A 23,210-nucleotide genomic window follows, 5' to 3' on the forward strand; every position below is an offset into this window, starting at 1 on the left:
CTTTTTTTTTTAAGTATAATTATTTTATCTTAATATTCCTTCAATAAGCATTTGGAGCAATTTCACAATATTAATGCGTATGAATATGTGAATGGCCGTGATGGTGATGATGTAGTGTACATCCTCCAAGTTTATGTTGAATAATATTAATAATGGAAACAAGTAAAATTCCAAGAAGGAAAAGAATAAACTTTTGTTTTCTATTCTCACCACAATTAAATTCATCAAGTATCATTTCTCCAAGAGCAACATATAATAGGGCGCCGGATGATATGCATGTGAGAACTACATTTATCAAAGGGCTATTAATATATGAGAATAATTGTCCAATAATAATACCTAATGGTGACATAAGTATAAAAGATATTAATAATTGATTAACCGTAGTTTTGGAAATTTCAGTATGTTTTTTGATTCCAGCAGAAACAGCAATTCCTTCAACCCATTTATGCGCAATAATAACTAAAGTAATGGTTAAAACTGAAATATGATTCTTAGAAATTCCAACAAGCATTCCTTCAAAAATGGCATGAACTGAAAGTGCAGAAACAAGAAAGTATACATTTAATGTTGAATTGGTTTTTGATTTTTGAATATTAGATTCTTGTTTTAAAGAGACTTGTGAGGTTGAAATATTACGATGTTGATTATTAATCATATTAGACTTTTCATTATATAATTCTGAAGATTCTATTAAAGGAGACTTGATTCCAAGGTTTTTAGAATCAGATTCTTCATAATGCATATTATTATAATTATTAGATTCGCATGTTTGCGAATTAATTGGAATAATAATATTTGAATCTGAATTACCTTCTGAAGGACAAGTAAAGCTGAAACTATTACTATTGCTATTATTATTATTATTATTATTATTATTATTATTATTATTATTATTATTATTATTATTATCATTGCGATGATGATGATGATAATGACTTTTCTTTTCACCATTAACTATGGAATAAACATCACTATTACTTACACCAACACATCCAGGATCCTTATGATGGTGATGATGATGGTCTCTATTATGGGGGAAAGAATGATCATGCATATGGAATTGAGCAACATCTTGTGGTGAAAATAATGCTTTTTCAAAGAATAAAATAATTGTAAGTCCAAAAAGAGTTAGATAAGCAACAATAGGTATTTCAACTCCAATAAATTTCAAACTAATGTCATTAGCTCTAACAATTTCTTCAGCTTCTGGTATAAGGTGGCAAAGAGATAAAGATAAAAGTGTTCCGCCTGCAAAAACATTAATATATTGTAAAAGGATGGGATTCAAATATCCAATATATATTGGGATATATACTCCAATACCACCAACAAAGATAACAGAAATAAATGAAAGAATTTTACTTAATATTAATTTATTCATTTTACTTGGAATTTTTCTTTTATTATTGCTATTTTAAAGTAATGGCGTATTTTTATGTTAAAAAAAAATAAAAAAGAAAGGTTTGGGTTAATAAATGTATTTATTAAATTATATTTGATTTCAAGTATTAATATAAAAATTGGTTTGTTAATAATTCTTGGAAATGTATTAAGCTGAAGTGATTGACTTTATTTATATTAAACTTGTAGAAAGTCAGCTGTTCTAATTCTCACATTACTATCTCGAATAAAGAATTGAAAATTTATTGATTTTGATAATAAAAAAATAATTACAATAATAAATAATAAATTCTGTTAAAATTATTTATTATCTTAAATCTTCTTTCTTAATTATAATCCTACAGTCCATAAAAAAAAAAAAAGGAAATAATCTTAATTTAGAGGCTAGTAATATATATGAAGTATTTGGACATTGGCGCCAAAATTGCTTTTGATACTTTCGAGACATTTATTAAAATATTAAAGTATAAATTTAAAAAATTACGATAAATTGTTAGTAAATATAATTATAAAGCATGATTTTAAAATTTAGATGTTTTTTTCTCAAATATAATGAAAGAAAAATCTTAAATTATAATTCATGAACAAATATGTAGTTACAAAGTCACTTATTATACAATTTTATCTAGATTTATTAAAAAAATAAAATAAAAAAAGAATAAAATCTATCAAAAAAATGAGAATTTGTTTAATTATTTCAATTACTATAGTTATATAGAACTTTTTCACAATTTAAATTAATATGCATTAGTTTTTTATTCATAAAATATATTAATTGTATTATTATCATTTTTGATTATTAAATACGAATTTTTGTTAATATTACGTAATTATTTAATATTACCGGTATAGGGAAAACTTGCTACCATCATATTTATACACGTAATCAAATATATATTTTCTGTCCACATCACTGCATGCATTACATGCAAATAATTTAAAAGTGAATAGCAAAAATGAATGATTTTGTTTGATTTAAAAATAAAACAAAATAAACTAAATTAAAATTCAAGAATTAATAATTCAAGATGACAATACTAAAATAAAATTTTAATATTACTTATTGCATTCATCAAAAGATCAATGCGGCATGAAATACTAAAATAAAAGTTTAGTTAAGAAATGGGAAAAATAATTTAATTTTTGCCAGATTTATATTTTAAAGAAAAAAAAAAATCATTAAACTAAATTTAAATAAATAAATATATATATATATATATGTATATATATATATATAATGTAATAATATTAATAATTATTTAATTATTAATAAAAAGATGAAGGCGCTTCATAATTTCATATCAATATAAAGCAACTATTTAAGCGCGGAAGTTCCAAATACTAATAATGGGGAATTTACAAGAGAATTGTGAGTAGACTTGAAAAAAAAAAAAAAAAAAAAAAAAAAAGCATGCAAAAGTGAATAGCATTGTGGGTAGAAATCAAAGATTCAAATTTCTTTTTTTTTTCTTTAATACAATAAAGAAGAAAACAAATTATATGGATAATAGTTCTTCTCTTTTTTAAATGTGTAATATATAGTAACAATTAAAGAAAAAAGGATTGTCATGAAAACTAATTTTGATAAAATTTATTTTTAAAGGCCAGATTTTTATGGGAAGCAATTTTATTAAACAAAAAAAAAAAAATATATATATATATATATTATGTATGTATATATATATATATATACGTAATTAATAAGTTAAAATAATCTTATGTAATAAAATAGAAAGGAAAGAAATATTGAAATTATTTTTTTTTTTTCTCTGAAGACAAATTCAGACATTAAATTAAAAAGATATTTTATATAAATTAATGGTAAATATTGTTTGAATAAAATAATTTTGTCCATAAATGAAAAAATGGAGCATAAATGTAATTCTATGAATATACATAGTTCTCAAGATTCAATAAAATTATCAACAGGTGGGAGTAAAGAGAAATTGGCAGATTCAATAACAGGATTACAAAATAATTCATCTTCATCTTCATCAACAAACTCATCATTTGATTTTTTAAGAAGTAAATCAAATTCTATTATTTTATCAGAATCTCAATCATTATCTTCAAGTATAATACCTATTTTAAAAAAATCAGATTTCTGTGATTTCAAAAAGGTATCACTATTACCGTTATTATTTGGTGAAACAACTTGCAATCAACAGTTAACAAATCATAATTTACATGATTTATTTGATGAATTAAAACAAATAGAAAGATATGGAAGTAATTTATCATATTTAAGTAATAATTACAATAACAGTGTATGTTACAGGGGAAGTAGTAGTTTTGGATGCGTACAAAATCATTCTCTTTCAAATATTGCAGAAGGTTCAAGTATATATTGTAGTCCAGAACCTAATAATTATTATAATAATGATGTAAATACGTTATTAAGTACGACAAGAAGAAGATTAACTCCGACATCAATAAATTCTTCATTATCTTCAAATAATATTATAGATGATAATAATGATGAATTTTTATGTGAAAAGAAATGTAATGCAGTAAGAAGACATTTTGAAAAATGTTTAACGTCAAAAATGAATGGTTATGAATTATGTAAATTATTAAGTATTTATTCTTCAGTATTATTTCAAACACCTTTATCAATAGTATTATTTTACGATGAAGAGACTGAAGAATTAATTGGTTCATTTCCATCAAAAGGAACATGGAACTCATATATACCAAGAAGTTTAACACATAAATGGGTTGATTATAAAACTACATGTATGCATAATGAGCATAAATGCCCTCATTTTAAATATAAAACAATAGGGGAATATGGACAATCATCAAAGAATTTTATTAACAATAATGGTCATAATCATTTATATTCAAGTTTGACATCAAATTCTTCAATACAAAGTTTTCAATCTAAGGCTAAAGATTTTAAAGAAGCAAGAAAATCTGAGACAGGATCATCTTTAATTAGGAATAATAGTATTTTTCAATCAAGTAATAAAAAATATCAAAGACTAAGTTTTATTGGTGGATATAAAGATAAAATAGTTAATAGAAGAGCAACATTTCCTCCATTATCAATAGCAAATAGAGAAAATGAACCAAATACTTACAAGAATATATTTGATATGAAATCAATGTTTAATAATGAGATGGATGAAATAGATCAAAGAAATAGTGTAATGGAATATGATTTATTAAGATTTTCGATTAGAAATGAAAAGATTCTTGAAAATGAGAAATTCGTAAAGAATAGTGACAGTATTGATAATAATAATAATAACTTTAATATTAGCATTAATGGTAATAATATAAAATCTTCGCAAGATAATCAAAATCAAAAGAAAAGTTTTTTAAATGAAATATTGACACAAAGTCAAAAACAAAATTTCTTTTATTTTAATTATTCTTCAAATATTTGTGATTATATAATAAAATCAAGTTTTATTAAAGAAGATGATGAAAATAAAAATAATGTTTATAAGGAAAAGAGGTCGGAAATTTTTTTAAGTAATAATAATCAGAATAATGATGTATTATTTGGTTCATATTTTTATAATAAATTAAAAGATGCTGAACAATTACCATGTGATATTGCAACAGCTACTCAATGTTCAATTTGTCTTGAAAATATGAAATTAACATCATTATCTTCGTCATCATCATCATCATCATCATCTTCTTCTTCTTCTTCTTCATTTTCTTCAACTTCATCTTCATCGTCATCATTTAATGATTCAAGTAATGGATTTGGAAGAGTTAATAATAAAAACAATAATAATAATAATGGAAATGGAGATGGACATGTTTATTATGGTAATAAAACAAATGAATTATCAATGTGTAGAAACGGATCAGAAGTAGCATATAAAGAAGAATTTTCTTCAAAAAATGATAATATTGATATTGGTTGTATTAATTTTAATAACAATAATACTAATCAACAAATTTCAAGAAAGAATTCAGGAATTGAATTGATACAAAATAAAGGAAAGAAATCTAGTGAAGAGATTTCAGATAAAATGAGTGATTTTCCAGTGATCTTAGTTTCACCACCATCTATTAATGATGGAATAATTAATAGATGTTGTATATGTGATAAGAATAAGAATAATAGTAATATTGGCAATGGTAATAATAATGAAAAAAATAATGAAGTGGTTTTAAATTCTGTATTTTCTGATACTGAAATAGGAATTACAAATTTTTATCAGAGATATAGTAATTTTAAGATTCCAGTTATTGCTTGTCCTATTATAGACACAAGAATTCAAAAAGATTATAATAATAATACAAATTCAAAAGTGATTGGAATAGTAATTTGTTTACAACCACAAAATCCAAATATATTATTATTAAAAAGTTTAATTACAGAAATTCAAGCAATCGTTTGTTTATTTTTAGATTATAAGAGATTATTATTTAATACATTACAATTAAATATGAATCTTGAATTATACAGATGGGTATTTAAACCATTATTATCAAATAGAAGAATAAGACATGAAGACAATTTTGATTATACAATATCAATTGAAGTTATTTCAAGATTATGTTTATTAATCAATAAAATTACTCCTGCACAATATACATTAGTATATGTAATGGAATCTTGCAATGAATTTGTTTGCATTTATGGACCAGGACAATTTATTGGATTACGACTTTGTTCAAAAAATTATTTAATTTCAAATATTCTTAAAAATAAGTGTGTTAATATATGGAATGAGTTTAAGGATTTTTCAAATATTTTCATAAATTATTCTGATAATAATAATAATAATAATAATAACAAGTTTACAAATTCTCAAATAAATTTTAAGAATACTGCATTTATACCCATTTTTAATAAGAATGATAATATTAATATATTAATACAATTAATTAATAGAACAAGAGATGGTTATTGTTTGAGTAATAATTTTGATAAAAAGAAATTAAATCATGGATTATCAGAAAAGAAATTTAATAATCATACAATGGAAAAGAATAATTTATTTGATGATAAATCAATTGGTATTAATAACAATTCAAATATATTATCAGAGATTGAATTTGGTAAACACAGATTATCTACTGGTAATAGTAATAGTAATGGCATTGGCACTGGTAATGGTAATGGTATTGGCCATAATCATTTGTCAATAAGAAGAGTAAATACAATATCTTCTGATGATTATATTAATTCATTAAATAATTCAAGTATTGATTTAACAAAATCTTCAAATTCTTCATTTAATTCTGTAAATAATGGTCATACAAAAGATGAAGAAAGATTATTGATTATGAATAATAATTTATTACCAAATTTAAGACAAAGAGTATTAGCATCGACAAAAGCTTTTTCTTTTTCATCATCATCATCATCAATATCATCATCTTTATTGGTTAATCGTGTTAATACAATTGAATATTTATCTCCAAATAATGATAATAATGTTGAAGTTAAAGAAAAAGAGTCATATGAAACAGAATCTTTGGTTAATTCAAATATTAATAATAATAATAATAATATTATAGATTTTTCTCAAAAAGATATGTATATTTATTTAATATTAATTAATCAAATAATGCAAGAATTTCATCAACAATTATTAACATTAAATATTCATTTATTTTATAAATCTTTAAGAAATCCAAATTTTAATCATTTATATAAAAGTAATCAAATTATGTTAAATTCATTAAATAATTTTTTTGGAATTAAATTTGAGCAAAGATATAACAATAATAATAATAATAATAATAATAATAATAGTAATAACAATAATAATATTAATTCAATAGAATCCACATTTTCATCATCATCATCATCATCTTCTTCTTCTTCACCAATGGATAATTCAAATATGAATAATCATCATCATGAAGGAAATAAAATAATCTTGGATAATTTATTACATGAAAACAATAATTATTCAACAAATCTCGATCAATTTGATAAAAATATTAAAGATGAGTATAATAATTATAAAAATATAAATAAAAATAGATATCGAAATTTAATATATAAAAAAAAATCAATTGAAAAAGAAAGATGTTATCAAAGTGAAAATGAGTATCTAAAACAAAATAATCAAAAATGTGAAGAATATTTCAATTTAAATAATAATTATTATAAAGAAGAAGAAGAAGAAGAAGAAGAAATACAAGAAGAACCAAAACAAGAAGAAGAACTAGAATTAGAATTAGAAGAACTAGAGCATGAAGAAAAACAACAAAAAGAAGAAGAAGAAGAAGAAGAAGAACAACAACAACAACAACAACAAAATTATGAGAGATTATTCTGTAGAATGAGTTCTGTTGATGAATTTAAAAAAGAAATAAAATTATATAATACAAAAGAAAAATTAATAATTGATTCATCATTAAGTTTATATAGAGAATGGGGATTTCCAATATGGGCTCATGGATGGTCAGTACATAGAGAATTTTTATTAAATTTATTCAAATATTATGGATTTGATAGTAAATGGAATTGGAGTAATAAACAATTATTAACATTATTTGATTTAATACATGATTCTTATAATTCTGATATACCATATCATAATATATTTCATGCATTACAAGTTGTACAAGTATGTTATATAATATTAAGAAATTTTGGTATAATGTTGGTATTAAATGATTTAAATAAATTCATATTATTATTTGCAGCTTTATGTCATGATATTGATCATCCTGGTGTAAATAATTGTTTTTTAACAATTTCTAATTCAAAATTAGCATTAAAGTATAATGATAATTCAATTTTAGAAAATCATCATTGTAATTATATATTTTCATTATTAGATAAATGTCAAGATTTGGATATAAGAAAGAATTTTAATGATTTTGAAAAGAAGAATTTTAGAAGAATATTTATTAGATCAGTTTTATCAACAGATATGAGTTATCATAATACTTTATTATCTAATTTAGAAGAATTTATTTCAACTAATAATAATAATAATAATAACATTAATAATAATAATTATTATTATTGTCATAATCAAAATTTAATTTTTGATGAAGAAGAATTAAATAATAATAATATTAATATAAAAATGTTGGGAGAAATTGATGAGAATTCTTTATTAATAAAAATGGATAAAGAATTTTTGATAGAAACATTATTACATGCTGCAGATATATCTAATCCAATTACACCATTTCCAATATGTGCTAAATGGTCATCATTAATAGTAGAAGAATTTAATTATCAATCAAAATTAGAATCACAATTTGGTTTACCTATTACACCTTTTATGGATTTAAAAGATGATATAACAAAAATAGAAGCACAAATAGGTTTTTTAGAATTTATTATAATACCACAATGGAAATTATTATCAAGAATTATACCAAAAAGTATTATATTACTTAAACAAGCTGAAAAAAATAGAGAATTATGGTTAAATCAGAATAATATTATTATTAATAATAATAATAATAATAATAACAATAATGATAATAATTCTTGTGAATTATTTAAATTTACTCTGGATTATTTAAAAAATAATACAATTGGTGGAAAAGATGTATTAGAAAAAACAAGCAAAAATAAGAGAAGAATTACAATTAACAATAAATATAATAAAATAATTAATCAAATTAAATGTGATAAATTTTTGTTATTAAAACAAGAGAAAGATTGTAATAATAATAGTAATAGTAATATTGGAAATGATATTGATAAAAAAGATTACAGCAAATATTATATAGAAGTTGAAGATTCAGTAAAAATAGAGTATTTGAAGAATTATGGTTTAATGAAAATGTTTACTTTGACTTTAAATGATATGATATTTGATTAGTTTTTAGAGTTGAAATATTTATTATTTGTTTTTTATTTTCCTCTTCCTCCTTTACCTTCCTCTTCTCTTTCCTATTTCTCTTCTTTTTTTTTCTACTTCTCTTTTTTTTTCTACTTTTCTTTTTTTCCTCTGTTTCTTATCTCTCCTCCCTTTTCCTATTTCTCCTCTTTTTTTCCTCTGTTTCCTATCTCTCCTCCCTTTTCCTACTTCTCTTTTTTTCCTCTGTTTCCTATCTCTCCTCCCTTTTTCTATTCCTCCTCTCTTTTTCCCCTCTCTTTTCCTATTTCTCTTCTTTTTTTTCTTTATTTCCTTTTTCCCCTCTCTCTTTCCTCTCTTTCTCCTCCCTTTTCCTTTTTTTCATATTTCTCCTCCATTTGCCTCTTTTTCCCCTCTCTATATCAAGTTGCTCAATACAATTGACAACATTGATTATTTTTTTTAGCACTTCTATAAAATTGATAAGAAGCAGCACTCAAATCAGAACTTTTTTGCATTAAAGTATCCAAAGTTTCACCACGATGAAGTAAATCTTCAATATTTTTAAGCATAACATCTCTAACTTCATCTAAATCTTTTTGTACTTTAAAAATTTTATCATTATTAAGTGGATCTTGATATTTTTTAAAAATTTCATCACATTCAGGAATTGATTCATTTTGATCTTTAGTAATAATATTACTAGCAATACTATTGTTATTATTATTACTATTATTATTATTAGTAGTAGTAGTAAAATCTGAAGAAAATAATACATCATGATTTTTAGAAGAATCTATATATGTTTTTAAATATTCATTTAATAATGAAAAAGCACATCTTACAGGATAATCTGGACTTGTAATACAACATATACCTAAACCATTATTTGATATATATATATGGCAATGTCCAATATCTTGTGGAAAAGTTACTGTAACTCTATTTCCTTGTTGTACTCTTGAACATAATAATCTACTATGAAAAGCTATATGTTCTTGTATTGTTTTTCTTTGAAAGAAATTATAATCTTGTAAATTATAATTACTTGTTAATAATATTGGATGTTCTTTATCCCACTTATAAAGTAATACACTTAGTAATTTCATCTTTTTCTATTATTTTTATTATTAATATTATTGTTATTATATTATTGTTGTTATTATTAATATTAAATCTTTTTTAATTATTATTAGTACATTATTATTATTATTATTATTATTATTATTATTATTATTATTATTATATATAGAATATTATATTAGAAATATTACTTTAATAAAAATTTGTTCTTTTTGTTTTGTTTTGTTTTTTTTTTTTTAAAGCCTTGTTATCCTCCTTGACAAACGAATTACAAAAAAAAAAAAAAGTTAATTTAAAGATGTTTTTTTTTTTTGTTTAATTTTTTTTTATTTACCGGAAACCCCTATTAATATTAAATAAAAATTAATATGATGCACAAACTTGCCCGCCTAAATGTGGCGCCGAAAGGCACAATACGGTACATGCGAAATTATCAGTATATAAATAATAATATTTGTGCAATTTAAAGGTATCGTAAATTATGAATGAGGAAATAAATAAAAATGTAATTTTTTTTTTTTAAATTATAAATATTATAATGGGTAACGTCTAATTAAATAGTCAGATCTGATTTTTAGATTATGCAATTATAATTAATTACTTGTAAATAATATGTATAAATAAATAAATAAATAAATAAATATATATATATATATATATAAATACATAATATATTTACATACAATATTATATATATGTAATGCAATATAAACATTTTTTTATAATATATATATTACATATACATTTATGTAAATGTGTATAATATAAATATTAATAAAAGTTGATTTCTTTTTTTCCTTTATAATTAATGTGCATAAAATAACAGAGAAAAAAAAAATAGACAAATAAATTACATGAATTCCAATAAAATATATTAAAAAGTTGGAAATTAATTGATTAATAAAATTTTGGATTAAGACGGAAAATAATAAAGGCGAAGATTATTAATTATTTATATATACAATAATAATATTAATTATTATTGTTGATATTATTAACATTACTACGAATAATTAATTGAATTAGTCAGAAATTTAATAATCAAGAAATAACAAATCAATTCATCTTTAATTTAAAATCAACTCATCAAAGATTATATTTGGAAAAATTTTGGATTATTTTTAATATTTTTTTTACTATTATTAGTACATTAATATTATTTTCTAATTTATTATTATTCAAAATTATTATTATTATTACTATTATTACTATTATATAATAATAATATTAATTATTATTATTATTATTATTATTATTAATATATTATCACTTGGCAAAGTTTATTATATCAGGAAAGATAAAAACTTGACTAATTTAGATTTTAGAGTTATTGGGAATTAAACTTGAAAATGAAATTTAATCTTTAATTTATATATTAAAGCTTCATTAATATATATTATGTATATAAAAAAAAAATAATAAAGATTTTATAATCCAAGACCAATTATTAAGTTGAGTTAAGTTCATTCAAATCAAATCAAGTCAAGTCAAATCCAAGTAAGTCAAATCCAAGTAAGTCAAATCCAAGCAAGTCAAATCTAAGTAAGTGAAATTAAGTCAATACAAAGTTTCTTTTCATTCTTTTTTTTCTTTTATAATAATTTTGTTTTGTAAAATCAAATTATATTATTGATATTTATTACTTATCAAAAGAAAAGTAATCATCTGATGATATGCGAAATTGGAGAAACCAAAGAAGGGAATTATGTAATTAAAGGAGTAGAATATTATAAAAAACAATCCAATATTAATAATAATAACCAAAAAGTCGCAAAAATATCATCCATGTCAAAGAATAAAATTTCAAATGTAAAGCCAATTGTGGATAAAACATCCATTCATTCAAAAAATATTGACCAACATAATATTATTCATAATCAATTTTATGATTATGATTATGATCATGGTCATAATCATAAACAATATGATGAAACTGGATATATGAATGATCCAATACTTTGTAAAAAATATAATAATAATAATAATAATAATAAACAAAAACATAATGTTCATGTTTTCTCATCATCTTCCAGTATTAATACCAATTATAATCATAATCATAATAATCCAAATATTGGTATTAATGAATATTCAAAAATTATTAATGGTATTGAAACAATAAATATAGGTACCAAAATATCTAAAAATAATAATAATCAACTTCATTCTGGTAATTCTGAAATAAAATCCAAAAAATATAATAGTACCAATATCAATACAAATACAATTAATGCCACAAACAATTATTCTCATCAAATTTCATCATCTTCTCCTTCTAATCATCATCCTTCCTCCTCTTCTTCCTCTTCTTCCTCTTCTTCTTCATCATGTAATAATATTAATAATTCAAATATTAAAAAAATTGAAATTAGAAGAAAATATTATGTAAAAGTTACTCCAATTAATACCAAATATATTGCCATTGTAAAAACTATTACAAATAATACACCATTATTATTATGTTTTGAACATGGAAAAGATCGTCATCCAAAAGAAATTATTAATCTTAAAAATAGTAATATATATAAAGGAGTAACTGAAAAAGGACCATGTATTTGTATTAGGCCAAAAAATGAATCAAAATATAAAACCATTGAAATTGTTGGAGATAATATTAAAGATGATAAAAAAAAGAATAACAATAATAATAATAATAATAATAATAATATTCAACAAGAATATCCACCAAAAATATCGTCAAATTCTGTAACCATGTATGAAGTTGAATGTCATGTTGATTTTGATTTATGGTGTAACTTTTTTACAAGTATTGGAATTTCTTTATGTAATTTTAGAAGCCTTTTCCATACAACGAAATTAATTGGTGAAGGAAGTTTTGCCAAAGTATATAAAGGTAAAAATATGATAACTGGTGAAGATGTTGTTCTTAAAGCTGTTGATAAAAAAAAAGTTAAAGAATCCAATGTATATACTGAAATTGAAGTATTAAGAAAAGTACATCATCCACATATTGTACATTTTATTGCTTCTTTTGAAGAAGAAGATCATGTTTGTCTTGTATTAGAATTCCTTGGTGGTGGTGAACTTTTTGAATGGATTGCACAAAAAGGTGCATATTCTGAAGATCAAGCTAAAATTGCAATGAAAAGAGTACTTTTAGCTCTTCAATGGCTTCATGCTAATAATGTTGTACATAGAGATTTAAAAACAGAAAATCTTATTTTAGAAAATAGAAATTGTCCAGAATCTTTAAAAATTATTGATTTTGGTTTAGCTGCTTCACTTGGATCTCCAGCAATGAAAATGAGATGTGGTTCACCAGGATATGTTGCACCAGAAATATTGGAAGATAAGATTTATAGTACAAAAGTGGATGTATTTTCAATTGGTGTAGTATTATATACTCTTTTAGGTGGATCACCTCCTTTTCCTGGTAGTAATATGAAAGAAATACTTAAAAAAAATATTCAAGGTAATGTTCAATTTACCAGTTCAAGATGGAAAAATATTTCATCTTCTGTTAAAGATCTTATAAAATGGATGATGACAAAAGATCCAGAATCTAGATGTACAGCAGCTCAAGCAATATATCATCCTTGGTTTGAAAAAATACAACTTTCACCTGGAATAATGATCTCATATAATAATAATAATAATAATAATATTATTATTATTAATAAGAATAATAATCTCGTAACAAATCAATTAATGGATCAATCTTCATCATCATCTTCCTCTTCCTCTGATAATAATAATGATAATAATTCTCCATCAATTTCTGATAATAATTCTTCATTATCTTCTAATAATAATTATTCTTCCCCAAATAATCTTCAATCAAAATTATCAAATTCACCACAAATAAATAATGATCAAATAATTCTACCAAATAGAAATATTAATATTACATTAAATTCTGCGTCAGTTTTACCCCAAAATCAACATTTACATCATCAACAGAATGATCATAAATTAATCCCACAAGATGAATATACAACATGTGTAACAAATATACCTAAAAATTCATTAAATAAGAAATGTATTAATAATTATATTAATAGTAAATTTTATTCATCCCATTCAACAAATAATAAATCATCCATTTCAATTTCTTCACTTGAATATACAGATTCACAATTTTCTTCTTCCATTAATTCTATGAAAATTTCTCCAAGATCTGCAATTATACCATCTTCTAATCAATCAAATAAAAAGAATTATTCAATAAATCCAAATAGTAATGGAAATAATAATAAGCTTGGAAATAATATTAGTAAGAATTCAAGCCAAATTCCAAGTTATTGTAACAGTAGTAATAATAATAGTATTAGTGAAAAATTGACTGAAGTTGATGATGAAGAAGAACATAAAATAATCCAAAAGAATAATATTAAGAATAATAATAAAGTAAGTAACCATTTTGAATTAGAAGAAAGTATTAGTAAACTTGAAGAAAAAGAAACCAATTGTTATGATTCTTCCAATATTCATAATAATAGTGAATTTGAAGATAATGATGATTTATTTAAATTAGTAAAAGAAAGAAATAATTGTCATAATTCTTCAAAATTAAATAAAGATGTTAGTAATTATTATTCTGGTAAATTAAATCATACAAAATTAAATAGTCATGATCCCATTAAACAATCAGTATCTTTATTAGAAAGAATTGGAAACAAAGATCATCATCATAATTTTAATTCCATTTATTATGCTACTACTGTGAATGAAGATAATTTTTCTTCACTTGAAGGACAAATACCTGTTATTGGAAATATGATTACAAGTAGTAGCTGTTTGAATCATAGTAATAATAATTCCAGTAGTATTAATAATAATCAAAGCAAATCTTCCAATAATAATAAAAGTTCTCATAAGACCAATAGAAGTAGCTCTATCAAGGCTGTATTACAGAATGTATTCAGTAGATTCTCAAGTAATAGTAACAATAATAATAATAATAATAATATTAACCAATCAACACCATTGAATATTGCAAAAAAGTATGAAATTAATTAATTCTTCCATATTATATTGAGAATGTAATATGATGGTATCTTAATGGTATCGTAATGGTAAATTAAGCTTGGTATTCTTTTATTTATTTATTTATTTATTTATTTATTAATATAATATATGGGATGATGGTTTTATTAATAAATTTGAATTTCTACTATTAAAATATTCAAATCACTTTGTTATTTTTTTTGGGTACATATTAAATTTTTGATAGGAATATATATTACCTTCAACTTTATTGCCACAATTGTTAATGTAATTTGTTATTAATGGCATTGAAAATTTAGTATTAGAACTATGTTAGTAAATTAATTAATCATTTGCCTCTTTCTCTTTGTTAATACGTAATTTACCACATTTTCTTCATTATCCAAAATTACTTTAACACTATGTAATCCACTAGTTTCATAATAAAATCCGCTTATTGGCTCTATTCTAAATATCACATTCTTATTCTTGATGCCATCAGAAAAATTCGAAGTTCCTGATCCTGGCCCAAGTACTTGCCCTAAACCTGGACCTGAAATTGAACTTGAAACTGAACCTGAACCCGTTGTTGATCCTATTAAAGTTCCTGATCCAATTACGGCTCCTATTACTGAAGCTGATCCTGATATTGGTCCTGATAATGATACTGAACTCGGTACCGATGCTGATCCTGATACTAAAGCTGATACATTTCCTGTACCTGCTACTGATCCAGAAATAGTTCCTGACCTTGCTATGGATGTTCCAGTTCCTATTACAGTTCCTGTACTATTTAATCCTTCCAAAGAAGATGAAACAGTGGAAATCCCTCCTCCATGATGGCCACTACCATTGGTATACATCTCTTGATTTCCGATATTTGCACTATTATAAATCAAGTTTGGATTCTCATCCATTTGAAGAGAATTATTAGAAATCACTGCTCCTCCTACTGTAACTCCTGTTTCTATTCCTGTTCCTGTTCCTGTTGTTCCTGTTGTTCCTGTTGTTCCTGCTGCCATTGCTCCGGTTCCTGTTGCTCCAGTTATTCCTGATGCTGAATTAATATTACTATTTTGAAACATAACAACTATCAGTAATTCAACCAAAGTATCTTTCTTTAACTTTTCCAAAAAAATGGCTAAAGAACGCACAGGAGTTAATCTATATTCACTTCTTATACCTTTCTGCCATAATCTTCTTGTTAAACTTAAAACTTTTGGCTGTAATCTTGCTGTTTGCGTCATTACTATCACCTTTGGATAGCATGACTTTAATAAAGAAATTGGTTTTAAAATTAATTCTTTTGTCAAATCTGTCATTTCTTCATATTCACTTGCTTTAAGACTTCCCAATGAAAATGTATTAACTCCTAAATTTCCTGGGTCATTTTGATAATTATTACTAAAATTTGTAATACTCACATTTTTTTCCTTTTTGTTATTATTATTATTATTACTATTACTATTATTATTGTTAATATTTGTATTAAATCCTCCCCATGAACTTCTTCTTGTCATACCAAAATTTTTTTCACTTGATGAAATACCCAAATTAAATACACCATTATTCATCATTGAAATATCATTTACTGAAATACCATTAATATATCCTCCAGTATTCACAAACTCTGATCTATACTTTTTTGCTTGCTCACAAACTTGATTAATAATTAATTCTATAGAAATTTCTCCCATAATACAATATAAAAAATTCTGAAATCTACCTATACCCAATCCTCCCATATTATTGCTGATATTATTATTGTTATTATTCACATTCATATTATTATTATTATTATTATTATTATTATTACCACTATTTAAACAATAACATCTTGTAATACTATTAATTATATCTGAATAAGAACCTCCCATTCCATAAATTATATTAATCCCTTGTTTTTCGGATGTTATTGAATATACTAAATTTGTTTGATTATATAAATTAATATCAAAATCCATAATAGGATCCAAATAAAATTTGACTTTTTTTTCTTTATATATTAATAATTCTGTTGATTCTGACAGTAAATTCAGTATCTCATTCAATACTTGAACATATAGCTTTATTATCTGGTTATCACGAATATATTCGTAACTTTTCATTATAAAGTTATTTTCATATATACTTTTTAATCTATAATTCCCACTATTACTTTCATATTTCCACTCAAAAGCATGCATTTTCAAAAATAAATCTCTTATAAATTTATCCTCCTCTCTTAGAAACTCTTCATCTATATCCTCTTGTTCTTTTTGATTATCCTGTTTATGTTCCTTTTCCTTTTCTTCTTTTTTTAATTTTACATCATTATTACTATCATTATCATAAATTTTCTTAAAGATAGATTTTTGAGTAAACAAATCCAATCTTCTCCTCTTAATAATAACTTCCTCTTTTAATTTATTACTAAACATTTTCTCAAGTAATTCCAAGTAAACAATTTTTGACATTATAGGAATTGTCATTCTTACAATTGGAACATCATCTAAATAATCCAACCAAGGTAAAATAAGCTTTAGTGATAATAATAATCCTTCAACTTCTAAAATAATATTTTCCATATTAACAATTTGTTCATTTTCATTCAATTGATATATTCTCTTTAAATCTTCATATAATAACAAATTGTTATCATTACTTTGACTAAATAATAATTTATTATCTAAATTAAATTATTTANAACTTGAATCATTATTATTATTATTATTATTATTATGAGATAAACTATTACTAATACTCAAATCTGGTTCATTTAATTGATATATCATATCAANAGCTAATGATAATTTTGCTCTTGGAGGACCAAATTTATTATTATTGTTATTATCATTAGTATTAATATTTGGTTGCTCATATATAGGAAATAAAAAATATCTTTGAATAGGAGAATCTTCAAGTATATCCATATTAAAATCTCTATTACATAATCCCGATGATATTCCAGAATTCCCTGATAATAATCTATTATTATGAAAATCATCAATTGTTATTCTTGAAGTTTTATTTCCAGCATTATTAATATTATGAATTCCATCAATACCACCAATACCTGAACTCTTTTTATTTTTATTTTCAGAATCTGGAAAATAACTAATATGACCAAATACTTCATTATAATAATCACCTAACAATAAAGAAACTAATGAAGATATCATGGAAAATGGAGCTGATTTTGGTAAACATAATAAATTATTTGAAATATCCAATAAAAGATAAGGATTTCTTGTTCTATATCCACATTCGTATAAAATCTTTTCAAATTCTTTATTATCATTAACTGTATTAATTTTTTTATCCAATAAAAATTCTGTTGGATATAATATTGGAAGCTTCCATAATACAAAATTATGATCATCAAATATTTTTGTAATATTTGTTTTTACTATATCACTAAAAGTTAAATCAATCATATTAACTTTTTCATCACTTTGTATATCCATTAAAAATGCTGTAGAATTTATTCTATCAATACTTCTTCCAAACAATGTATTTAAAGTTAAATGACTTTCATAAGTTTTTGAATTACATATTCTTGATAAATAATATTGAAATTCATTTTTATCAATTGAACTTGGCAATAAATCACTTTTTAATAAATCATCAATATTTATACTATCTTCAATATTCTTTAATTTTCTTATAATTATTATTGCAGTTTTTGGTATATATTTAAATTCAATTGGTATTTCAATATTAAATACGACTAAATCTTGAATATTTTTTGTATTATCTATTGATAATATATTTTGATGATCAATTATTAATTGGCTTAACCAATCATTAAAAATCTCACAAAATTTATCATATTCAAATGCTTTATATTTTATTCTTAACCACATTTCCAAGAAAATCTGACAAGTATAGCTAGTATCTATAATTAATAATTCATTATTAAGTTGATTAATATCTTCAAATAATATATTTGGTAATGAGAATTCATCTTTATTGTTATCAAAATTTGAATTTAAATATGAGCCAAAAATAAAATTGGATAATTTTACTGAATATCCATAAATATCCTCCTCTATATAAATACAATTAGATGATAAATTTAAATGAAATACTTCATTTTTATGACAATATGATAAAATTTCAAGTATTTGTCTAAATAAAGACCATATTAAATGATTATCCCTTTGTGTTATTTTACCTTTTTCAAATAAATCAAATAATGTCGTATTTTCTTCCATAAATTCTGATTGAATATATAATAATATAAAATCTTCTTGATCATTTCTTTCATCTTTTGTATTATCACATTTTTCAACCCAACATTGATAATATCTTACCATATATCTATGTTGAAGCATTACCAGTGAAGATACTTTTGTTTGAATCTTATTAAATTTATTGGATGGTATCCTATATATAGAAACTTGATAGTTATTTTGGTCAATTAAATGTATTGATTTTGTAATTATTACATTTTTACCAGAATAAAGTATTTCTAATACTCTAAAATCTTGAGTAAATCTTTTTGATGATAATAATGAATAATTAATATTATGCTCCAAAATCTCTTTTTGAATATATGATAGATCCAAATTTATTGTCATATTAGAAATTTCATTTTCTTCAATAATATCATTTGTGTTTAAAGGATAATCAAGAATTGTATCATCCAAAAATCCAGATACCATTTCTGATACTGTTTTATTATTAAATTTTTCAAAATTATTATAAATTTCATTACCCTGATGATTTAATTTTCCAAATTCTTCATTATCCATAAAATTATTTCTATTATCTTCATTTATAATACTATTACCCAAATGTCTCTCAAATTCTTTTTGATTATTTTGTCGTCTCATTTGTTCCCATAGATCTTCAGAAATCTGTAGATAATCACACAAATTATCTAAAATAATTTCCAAACTGTTAATTACTTGAAAAATACATTCTTGATCTCTACTTCTATTACTTAGAATTTCTTGTATTTCTTCTATTAATTTTATATTAATACTTTCTGGTAATTCCAAAGAAAATTCAAATAGTAATCCTGGGTTGATTATTGGATACTTTTCGTTATAATATACTGTTAAACGAGAATATATATGCGTTCTTCTCCAATAACGTCTATTTTTAAAAGGCATTGTTTCACTTAGACTTCTTGATAAAACTAAGCTATAAACTGTAAAATTATTTTTTTCATAACTTAAGTTATCTAAATATTTTGATTTTTCTGATTCTTCATTAATATCTTCATCTTTTCCAGGCATAAATAAAACCCTTATTTCCACCCCATCTTTATTATCAAATTCACATTCGATTTCCTTTGAAAAATTTATTGTCTCCCCTTGATCTTCAATTAAGCCTTTAATTGTTCCATTTCCATCGCTATGAATTGTTAATGAGCCATAAATTGCATTTATTGCTATTATTTCATTTGAATGTATGCTTGAAAAATCTTCCACTTCAAATACTTCTGGTCTTGATGGAGATTTAGGAATCCATATAACATTCGTTTTTATATATTCCTCAATAATTTCTTCATTTTCGTCTTCTTTATCCATAATTATATAACTTTAACATTTTATTATTATTATTTTTTATTATAATTATTTTTATTTATTTTTCTTAATTTGATTTATTATTGTCTGCCGCTTACTTGCACTTTCATTAAGAACTTAGAAAAGTTTAAATTTTTTTGTTTAATGATTTTTTTTAATATAATTTTTAAAAAAAAAAATTTTAATAACTTAAATATTACTCAAACAAAATCATTAATTTGCATCAAATTATTCCAATTTATTTAGCATGTTTTCTTTTTGGTTTATTAATTTCACATTATTCCAGTTAATACTCATTTATCCATCTGAGTTATCTAAAAATAATTCCCTTCCCACAATATACTAATATTTAACTCTTTATCATTAACAAAATACAATATTAATGCTATTCATTAAATTTAAAGTATTTTAATCTCATTTTCATTTTTAAACTTATAATGACTATTATTTTTGTCCACATTCTTTACCGCCTTTGCATGCAACATGCATTTATTATGAAAATGCAAACATTTTTTTATACCGGTATTTTTATGTGGAAAGTATATTAGTCAAAAAATAACATAAAAAAATAATATTTAGGCTGGTATAATTATTTTTTTAATTAAATATTAGATAAATCAAAATATTCATAATTTTATTTATTAATAAGGAACGTTTGTAAATGAAATCTCTCAAGTCATAATTAAATGCAGGTATAAATTAAAGAATCTAATACAATATATTATACTAATAATCGTATATTTATTAAATTATTTTGAGAAAAAAATTTGGGAATTTTTCAAAAAGTTTTCAATAAAATATAGTTAAAAAAAGAATTATGAAACAAGATATCAATTATGGAAGGTTAAATAATATTCCTGAAAGTATTTCAAAGAAAAATACAAAAGTAACAACTCCAGTATATGATTATAATTCAAATAAATATAGAAGAACAGAGAATATTATAGAAGAAAGTAATAGAGAAATAAACTATTATCCTATTGGATCACAATTAAGAGCAAAAGAATTAGGAAATATTAATAAGATAGAAAATAAATACAAGGAAAAAAGACAAAAAAGTATATATAAAGTCCCAATTTCTGTTGAAGTGTGTATTAGATCAGATATTAACTTAATTCAAAATGAGAGTGATTCAAATGAATCACAGTTAAGCAGAAAATATTTAATACAAAGAATTAAAAAATATTTTTCATTACAAGCAAATGTTGAATTAGGAAAAGTCGATATTGATCAAATTGGTGATTCATTATTGAGAAAAGTATGTACTGATATAAATCTATCTTTAAACTACCCAATCCAGTCATTTGAAGAAAAATATAATAATAATAGCCAATCAAATCCTCATAGTCAAAGAGAGGATAATGAAAATATCCCAATTTACCAAGCCGAATTCAATATATATACTTATCAACTTAATGAAAAGTCTGAAGAAGAATATTATATGGAAAGTAATACATCAGATGAAAAGAATACAGATCCTCCAATTTGGAAGTATTGGTCACTTCCAAATATAGAATTTCATGGATTATGGGATGTACTTCACTATGAAAATAATTTAAAGCAACAACTTATAGATTACACATCTACAAGCTTAATTTTAAGTGATTGTCAAATAGATTTTAATGTAATTAATTGGAATCATTTAATTTTATTGTATGGCTCTCCAGGAACAGGAAAAACTTCCATTTCTAGAGCAATTTCACAAAAAATTGGAATGAGATATTGCCATAGGTACAAAAATATATATTTATTGGAAATTAGTGCACATTCACTATTTTCAAAATGGTTTTCAGAAAGTGGAAAAACTGTTGTAAAACTATTCTCTAAAATTAAAAGCTTATTGGAAGAACCTGATTCTTTCGTAAATATTGTAATTGATGAAATTGAAAGTATTTCAACTGCAAGAAAACAAAGTTTAGGAAGAAATGAACCATCTGATAGTATTCGTGTTGTAAATGCATTGCTCACTCAAATTGATGCTTTAAAAAAATACTCAAATACACTAATTATGACAACCACTAATATTCCAGATTCAATTGATGAAGCATTTTTAGACAGAGCTGATTTAAAGCTTCATATACCTCTTCCTTCAATCTATACCAGATATACCATTTTACTTGAATGCATTGAAGAACTCATATTCAAACAAGTCGTTTATTCAAAAAATAGTGATTTTATTAAAATTTTAAGCTTTAAAGAAATAATGAAATATTCAAATCATACAGGAAATAATCAAATTGAAAATCCAAATAACTATGATCAACCCCAAATTAATATTTCTAAAAGTCTACTATATATATCAAAAGTTTCCGAGGGTTTTTCTGGAAGAAATTTAAGAAAGCTTCCATTTGTTTCCTTACTTTCTTCATATCATCATGGTATTCCTCTAGATATTCAAGTTTTTCTCGAAAAAATGAAGTATATTGTTGATGAAAAACCCGAAATGGTGAAAAGCTAATTTTATTATTATATTTTTATATAAATATAATAATAAATTCACATATTCATTATTCTT

General features: G+C 22.8%; 7 protein-coding genes across 7 annotated transcripts; 3 read left to right on the plus strand and 4 right to left on the minus strand.

Annotated features, from left to right (window-relative positions):
* Positions 1–70: 70 nt before the first annotated feature.
* Positions 71–1,384, minus strand: cgd6_490 (zinc ZIP transporter protein, putative; the record flags this gene model as incomplete). The annotated part of the gene is made up of 1 exon (XM_627431.1): positions 71–1,384. One exon carries the CDS (start codon positions 1,382–1,384, stop codon positions 71–73), a length of 1,314 nt encoding a protein of 437 aa, XP_627431.1.
* Positions 1,385–3,269: 1,885 nt separating this feature from the next.
* cgd6_500 (membrane associated HD superfamily cyclic nucleotide phosphodiesterase domain containing protein) lies at positions 3,270–9,173 on the plus strand (the record flags this gene model as incomplete). Its single annotated transcript, XM_627432.1, has 1 exon — positions 3,270–9,173. The coding sequence occupies one exon, from the start codon at positions 3,270–3,272 to the stop codon at positions 9,171–9,173; it is 5,904 nt and encodes a 1,967-aa protein (XP_627432.1).
* Positions 9,174–9,580: 407 nt separating this feature from the next.
* Positions 9,581–10,258, minus strand: cgd6_510 (synaptobrevin/VAMP-like protein; the record flags this gene model as incomplete). Its single annotated transcript, XM_627433.1, has 1 exon — positions 9,581–10,258. One exon carries the CDS (start codon positions 10,256–10,258, stop codon positions 9,581–9,583), a length of 678 nt encoding a protein of 225 aa, XP_627433.1.
* Positions 10,259–11,900: 1,642 nt separating this feature from the next.
* On the plus strand, positions 11,901–15,212 carry cgd6_520 (Ser/Thr protein kinase; the record flags this gene model as incomplete). The annotated part of the gene is made up of 1 exon (XM_627434.1): positions 11,901–15,212. The coding sequence occupies one exon, from the start codon at positions 11,901–11,903 to the stop codon at positions 15,210–15,212; it is 3,312 nt and encodes a 1,103-aa protein (XP_627434.1).
* A 308-nt stretch (positions 15,213–15,520) lies between these two features.
* Positions 15,521–17,746, minus strand: cgd6_530 (Low complexity protein having signal peptide and glycine-rich repeat at C-terminal region; the record flags this gene model as incomplete). The annotated part of the gene is made up of 1 exon (XM_627435.1): positions 15,521–17,746. One exon carries the CDS (start codon positions 17,744–17,746, stop codon positions 15,521–15,523), a length of 2,226 nt encoding a protein of 741 aa, XP_627435.1.
* A 111-nt stretch (positions 17,747–17,857) lies between these two features.
* cgd6_540 (Ser/Thr protein kinase) lies at positions 17,858–20,698 on the minus strand (the record flags this gene model as incomplete). Its single annotated transcript, XM_627436.1, has 1 exon — positions 17,858–20,698. One exon carries the CDS (start codon positions 20,696–20,698, stop codon positions 17,858–17,860), a length of 2,841 nt encoding a protein of 946 aa, XP_627436.1.
* Positions 20,699–21,512: 814 nt separating this feature from the next.
* On the plus strand, positions 21,513–23,153 carry cgd6_550 (Pch2p like AAA ATpase; the record flags this gene model as incomplete). The annotated part of the gene is made up of 1 exon (XM_627437.1): positions 21,513–23,153. The coding sequence occupies one exon, from the start codon at positions 21,513–21,515 to the stop codon at positions 23,151–23,153; it is 1,641 nt and encodes a 546-aa protein (XP_627437.1).
* Between the last annotated feature and the right edge of the window lie 57 nt (positions 23,154–23,210).

This window comes from Cryptosporidium parvum, chromosome 6 (genome assembly GCF_000165345.1).
Source record: "Cryptosporidium parvum Iowa II chromosome 6, whole genome shotgun sequence".
NCBI classification, from domain to species: domain Eukaryota; phylum Apicomplexa; class Conoidasida; order Eucoccidiorida; family Cryptosporidiidae; genus Cryptosporidium; species Cryptosporidium parvum.